Source organism: Ammospiza caudacuta, chromosome 6 (genome assembly GCF_027887145.1).
Source record: "Ammospiza caudacuta isolate bAmmCau1 chromosome 6, bAmmCau1.pri, whole genome shotgun sequence".
Lineage (NCBI taxonomy): Eukaryota > Metazoa > Chordata > Aves > Passeriformes > Passerellidae > Ammospiza > Ammospiza caudacuta.
The window spans coordinates 1,910,015-1,916,774 of record NC_080598.1 but is presented as its reverse complement, the minus strand read 5'-3'; the positions used below and the strand labels follow the sequence as shown (position 1 = coordinate 1,916,774).

The 6,760-nt window shown below is 44.5% G+C and overlaps 1 protein-coding gene across 1 annotated transcript; it reads right to left on the bottom strand.

The window, feature by feature from the left end:
* Nucleotides 1-1,393: 1,393 nt before the first annotated feature.
* KCNA4 (potassium voltage-gated channel subfamily A member 4) lies at nt 1,394-5,270 on the bottom strand. The gene has a single exon (XM_058806902.1). The coding sequence runs from the start codon at nt 5,268-5,270 to the stop codon at nt 3,303-3,305; it is 1,968 nt and encodes a 655-aa protein (XP_058662885.1). The 3' UTR covers nt 1,394-3,302.
* Between the last annotated feature and the right edge of the window lie 1,490 nt (nt 5,271-6,760).

Sequence of the window (6,760 nt, the reverse complement as noted above, 5' to 3'; positions counted from 1 at the left end):
GAGCAGTAGTTTGGAGCCATAACAGCGCCATTAAAGGGTTTCTCTGGCACAAAATTTCAACCAAAGTAATACTTAACACAAATTTCTATTTCTTAAAGCACTTGGGATCTTTGGGTTTTAGCATGTTAGTGGTAGGACTTTGGCATGATAAAACTATATTGTGACTGGACCAACAGATAGCTGAAAAATCAAATTACAAACCCAAGTAGAGCTATTTGCTTCCACTCTGGAATGCACAATTCCTTCTGTGATTCAGAATGCTGACAGCACAGCGTAGCACTGAGCTCCATAGATCCTATTTATCATGACCAAGTGTTTATTCACTGCAGGAGGCTCCAGCATTACCTGAGGACACACCCAGAACATTGCTCTGCCAACTGCTAGGAGCCCCTGCAGTCAGAGCCTCTCCTTCTGAGAGCAAGGAACTGCTCTGAAAACAGCCCAGCATGGACACTGCACACTTGTTTGAACAGTTGAGTGCTTGAAGAAGTTAAGATTACTTTTTTTTTTTTTTTTTAACAGTCATGTATCAAGGAAACAGAGCAAAGAACCAGTTTGATATTAATAGCAATCACTATTCTTTTGTGTTACTTATAGAAGACAAAACCAGCAGAGGCTGTAATGAAGAACAGAACTGTAAATGAAATTGATGCTGTAACAAACTGCATCTTCTAGCACTCCTGAACAGGAGATTGTCAGCATCTGGTCTCAGCTGTTTATTAAAGCACTCCCCTCATGCTGAGCTCCCTGGCTACAGCACGAATGCATTTTCAAAGTGATTCAAAGAGTTTTCTCCTTTCCATCAGAGGTCTGAAATCCCACCTCTTATGAACCACCTCCCCTTCCAACCAGTCAATGCTGCAAACACATAGAACTTATTTTCCCTAAGTTCTTTATTCACCTGCTCAGTGTTTCTTTCACTCCTAGCTCGTTGCCATGGTCCCAGGCACTAAATGCTCCCTGGTGTCACACAGAACCAGGACCAAGCCATTCAGCAAGAGAACCCTCGTGCCCTTTAGGCCATTAACTGCTATCTGTGAAAGAAATACTTCAGTTACAGGTTTTATAGAACACTCATCCTCGCTGCTCATATTGACTCTGTGGAAAAAAATATTTAGCACGTTGAACTCAGGTCAGCTGGAGTGAAATGTAACATTAAATTTTGGCAAATGCCTATGTATAAAATCACTGAGTCACTTCACTCAAAGCGCAGCTGGGATTGACACCACCACAATAAAAAGGAGCTCTCTTTAATGCTTCACATCAAAAATACAGTGAAGCCTGCTCAGTGTTTTTAAATTAGGAATCAGACACTTAAACACACATTTTGAAGCAGGGCTCAGCACAACGCAGTCTTTTGTGTGTTGTCTTTTTTTTTTATTTTTCTGTAATGCAAAAGAAGACAAGCAGAGAAACTTTTCGAAGAGACTCACAGAAAAACTATGAAGGCAAAACCCAACCATTAAACAGAAGCCTGTGTCTGCAGCTCTGTTTGGTGCCACTGGATTCAGCAAACAAGGCTTATCATGTGTAATATCATGGATGCCCAATTCAGAGTGCATCTGTTGTTGCTGTAAGTCAGTCACCAACAAGTTCTCCCTGCAAAAAACTCTCCATCTCCACTCAGCTTTAAATGAACATTGCAAACTACTGTCATTCTGTGGTGTTGGTAAGTCCTTTTTCCTTCCATAACAGCCTGTCCCAGACCTTAAAGTGCATATGCCAATTTGGTTCAAGTTTTATAATCTGGAATGTTCCACAGTGCCTCTTCAAAAACAGTGACGGATTAATTGTGCCTTCCCTAATGGTAATGGCAAGTCTGAAAAAGCCTTGTTCTGAATCTATTATTTATGTTGTATGCAGCAATATCTCACCTATCTCGTTCTGGACTCTGGAATATACTGCAGGCCAGCTAATCTTTACCTACCTGAACCTCCTAGGAAGGGCGGTGGGAGGTTTTGACACATAGCAAAATATAGCTGGCCTGAAAATCAGTGAAGAGAGACCATGGAATGCTTTCACAAGGACTCCATGGGACCCAATGTGTTCCTTTTGAAACCCCAAATGCCTGGTTTAGATCTTAAATGTTGCTTCAAATATACATGGGTGAAAGCTGTAATCAAGGGGAATTGCAGCACCAATAATAGCACATTATTAAAAGTCAGCAATCCTCAATTGTCAGCACTGTAACAACTGAGTATCTTATTATTTCTACCTGCTCCTCCCATACACCAAATTTCCTCAATACTGACAAAGTGCATGTACTAATCGTAGACTCTGAATGCTAAATTAAGCAGAAAAAGAAAAAAAAAAGATATAAATTAGGTTGGTATTTCTTGAGGGCATCAGTAGAAAACACCGATTTCAAATAATTTTGATTAGAAAATTTTACTTCACAATCCTTTTCCAGATCACAGATATTCATAATCAAAAAGTGTATGGAATTGATGTCATGTCAGCTGTTTTGCCATCAGCATCACAGAGGAAGAAGAAACAATAAAATATTATGCAGAATTCACTCTCCCAATGATTGTCATTGAACTATTACATTAGTAAACATTCACAGTATGAAGTCTCTTTCGATATATCTCCAGCATATAAAGTAGTGCAAAAAAGCATTCCAGTCATTTTGCCTTTGCAGTCAGACCAGGTTTAACAATTCTCTTACTTCATTTCTTTCATTATTAGACAACAAATGCTGCAATGCCTCCAAAGAGAGTTATAAAAATAAACAATTTCTGGAGGGTCAACAGCCTTTCCAAAGTAAATTTCCAGTTAAAAACAAGCATTATAGATTTCAAGAAAAAAAAAATTTAGATCTATCTTCTGTAGAATATCTTTTTACAATAAATTTACCATTTGAAAAACAATGACTATGGTATCCAATGATTTATGGTAGCTGCTATTAAAGCACTGATAAATAGATAAATGACTACCAAACTTCATTGTTTCTTACATAGTAAATACCTCTGAATGCCAACTTTTACCACAGAGCTGTTATTAGTGATGTCGACAGTTCATGCACCCACTTTAAAACTGACTTGGTTTTAATAAATTTTTCAGCCTCATGTGCAAAACACTTGCATTCTAATAAAAATATAAAGTCTGAAAATTTATCAGATCTAGCAATCCTTTCCTCAAGTTGTAACACTTACTTGATATGTAATACATGTTCAGCAATGCTTTTTATTTGTATTTAACCATTAAATGGCATACTACTGTATGCTGCAGACTCTTGTTTGCATATTTCGTTATTTTCACTGCACTCTTTAATGCATAAATATATTTGGAAACGCTCAAAACTACACATCAGTTTCCACAGAATTTGAATTTACACAGTTTTTCTTCTCTGACTCACTGCTATTCCCCGTGTCCTGACTTTTAGTCTCCTTTACACAAAGAGATTCTTTAACTCCTTCTTCCATCTCCAAATACTCTGATTTATCCTCTGTGGACGAAGATGATGCGCTCCTAAATTTCTTCAGTAAATTTGTAGGGAGGTAAGGGCAACTGACAGCATTTTGCATCATCTGCGTGTGCTCTTCGTTCTCAGTTTCTCTGTGGTAGAAATAGTTAAAATTGGAGACAATCACTGGCACTGGTAAAGCAATGGTTAACACTCCTGCAATGGCACACAGGGACCCGACTATCTTCCCACCCACGGTTATGGGTTTCATGTCCCCATAACCGACCGTAGTCATGGTCACTACGGCCCACCAAAAGGCATCTGGGATGCTTTGAAAATGGGTGGCAGGCTCGTCAGCTTCTGCAAAGTAAACAGCACTGGAAAACAAAATGACTCCGATAAAAAGGAAGAAGATGAGGAGGCCAAGTTCCCTCATGCTGGCCCTGAGCGTGTGACCCAGGATCTGCAAACCCTTGGAGTGCCTGGAGAGCTTGAAGATGCGAAACACCCTGACCAGACGGATGATCCTCAGGATGGCAAAGGACATGGCCTGCTGGCTGCCCTGCTCCTGCGCCAGGTCCGTGCCCAGGGTGATGAAGTAAGGCAAGATGGACACAATGTCTATGATGTTCATGACGTTCTTGAAGAAGTGTGCTTTGCTGGGACACGCAAAGCAGCGCACTGTAAACTCGAAGGAGAACCAGATGATGCACACGGTCTCTACAATGAAAAAAGGGTCATTGAAGATGGTGTGCTCCCCGGCGTCCAGGCGGAGAGACTCGTTGGAAAGCCCCTTCCCTAAGCTCAGGGACATGACGAATTCCTTGTCATCTCTGAACTCTGGTAAAGTCTCCAGACAAAAGATGACAATGGAGATCAAAATGACCAAGACAGAGACAATGGCGATGCCTCTGGCTGGACTGGAGCTTTCCGGGTACTCAAACAGCAGCCACACCTGCCTCTTAAACTCATTCTCCGGCAAAACCTTTTCCTCTTCCTCTTTGACAAAACCTTCATCCTCCCTGAACTTGAGCATGGCCTCCTCCCCAAGCTGGTAGAACTTTACCTCCTCAGAGAAGATGTCAAAGGGCACATTGACTGGCCTCTTCAGCCGGCCACCGCTCTGGTAGTAGTACAGGATGGCGTCAAAGCTGGGCCGGTTCCTGTCGAAGAAGTACTCGTTCCTGAGAGGATCAAAGTACCTGCCCCTCTTGGCTGGGTCCCCCAGCAGCGTCTCCGGGAACTGAGCCAAGGTCTTCAGCTGGGTCTCGAAGCGCAGCCCCGACACGTTGATCACCACGCGCTCGCAGCACTCGTACTCGCTGTAGCGCACAGAGCTGTAACCCCCGGGGCCTCCCCCGTCATCGGGCGGCTGGTCCGAGTAGGAAAACTCATCCTCCCCATAGTCATCGCTGTAGTAGAGCTTCCCTTCCTCCTCGTCGTCTTCATCCTCGTCTTCGTCCTCCTCCTCCTCCTCGCTCAAGTCCTTCAGTATCCTCTCCTCGGAACCACTGAGCGGCAGCAGCTCGGAGCAGGGGAAGGAGGCCCCACACTCCCTGCTGCCCAGGTGGTGGCTCCTCTTCTTGCCCTTCTTCCTCCTCTTGCCGCTCTGCCGGCGGGGCAGGCTGCCTGAGCGCGAGGAGGAGGCCCCGCGGGCCTGCTCCTGGTGGTAGTGGTGGTAGGGCCCCCCTCCGCCCGCCGCCCCACCTTCCACCGCCGCCGTGGCCGCCGCCACGGCCGCCGCCGCCGCCGCCCGGGACTGGGCCAGGCGCTCCCGCTCGCGGGCCCGCGCCTGGGCCGCGTAGCCGTAGGGCATGTGGGTGTTGCAGCCGGAGCTGTCGGCGCTCACCATGGCCACCTCCATCCTGCAAGTCTTGTTTTGGTTTGTGGGCGCTCGCCCTGACGAGGTTTTACGCTATTTACAGCGTGACTTTGGCAGCCGGGAAGTTCAAAGCCATCAGCGTTCGGAGGGCGGTCACCTGCGCGTCCAGCGGGGAAACGTGGTGGTAGCGCTGAATCTGTACTTTGGAAAACCACAGAGCCACATCTTCCTGTTCTCTGGAAGGTTTGACACAAACTACTGTTTAGCTAATGAGAAAAGATGAAATTCTCAGATTGGGCCAGAGAACAGCTGAGACCTTGTTCTTCCATCCACCAAGCCCCTTTATTTTCATTTATCTTCTGCAGCCATCACAGCTGTACCTGATCAGAATCATGACTGCCTCACAGGCTACAAAGGCTGCATTCCTCAGGGGAAAGAAAAAAAAAAAATGCAAACCAAAGGGTACCTGTTCTCCACAGATGGTTTTAGCTCATCATTGAAACCAAATGCAAATAGTCTCTTTCCTCATTATTTGTTCCTAGTAATGCTTTGGCCTAGCACACTTACTGTTTAATGTCATTTCTTGGAGAGCTGAAGTTAATTCCAGCCATTCACTTCATTTACACAGTGAGGAGGTCTTTGCAAATCCTTTCTTCAGCCTGTCAACAATGTCTCAAACCTGGGAGCAGCACCCAGGGCATCAGCAACAGCGGTAAGAGGAGGAGGAGGCGATGGAGGAGGAGGAAGAGGAGGAGGAGATGAAGACTGAGAAACTGGCTCTGAGGTCCCCATAGGACACAAGGGAGTGGATGGGTCACCCTTTGGTTATGGTCATGCAGAAGAAGCACTTAACCTGAGGCACATGCACAAACACACAAAAATAAAAACAAAAAGGGAAAAGATTGGATTGTTTTCCTAAAAGGTCAGACCGATCAAATGAAACTGTGTCATCTATTACCATGGCATTCAAATCTTCTGCTGCCCACACTATTCACACTTCTACATTACACACACACCCACATCACATGCACAGAGATTTTGAACGACTCCGTGGGTAAGGATGTGGGTGGGTATGTCACATATATATAGAGACAGATACAAAATCCCCACCCATATAAGCACTTGCATCCATACACAAACATATGCATGCTCCTAAAACACCAACACACATAAACACCAATAAAAATACTGCAACACACAGTGCATTCAGGTCTTTGAGCACATACGTAAGTGATACACCTACATATATCTACACGAAACATTAAAGAATAAATGTATCTAGACAAAGATCTTCTGTTGTATTTGCAGATTCAGGTGTGGGAATGTTACATTTTAATCTACAGAATCGTGTTTCGATCACAATGAACATCTCGCTGGATTTAATTTGAGAACGGGCACGTACAATGCTCAGCCAAGTGAAAACACCGTGATATGTCAAGAAAACAACTGCAGGTGCACTGAAGCAACATCTACATGCAAGCACACACACCAAAAAATACACAGCCCCTCACATCCCCCTTTGAAACAGAAAC

Excerpts from the sequence above, each read along its gene's own strand:
- KCNA4 (XM_058806902.1), bottom strand. The coding sequence starts at position 5,270 with ATGGAGGTGGCCATGGTGAGCGCCGACAGCTCCGGCTGCAACACCCAC.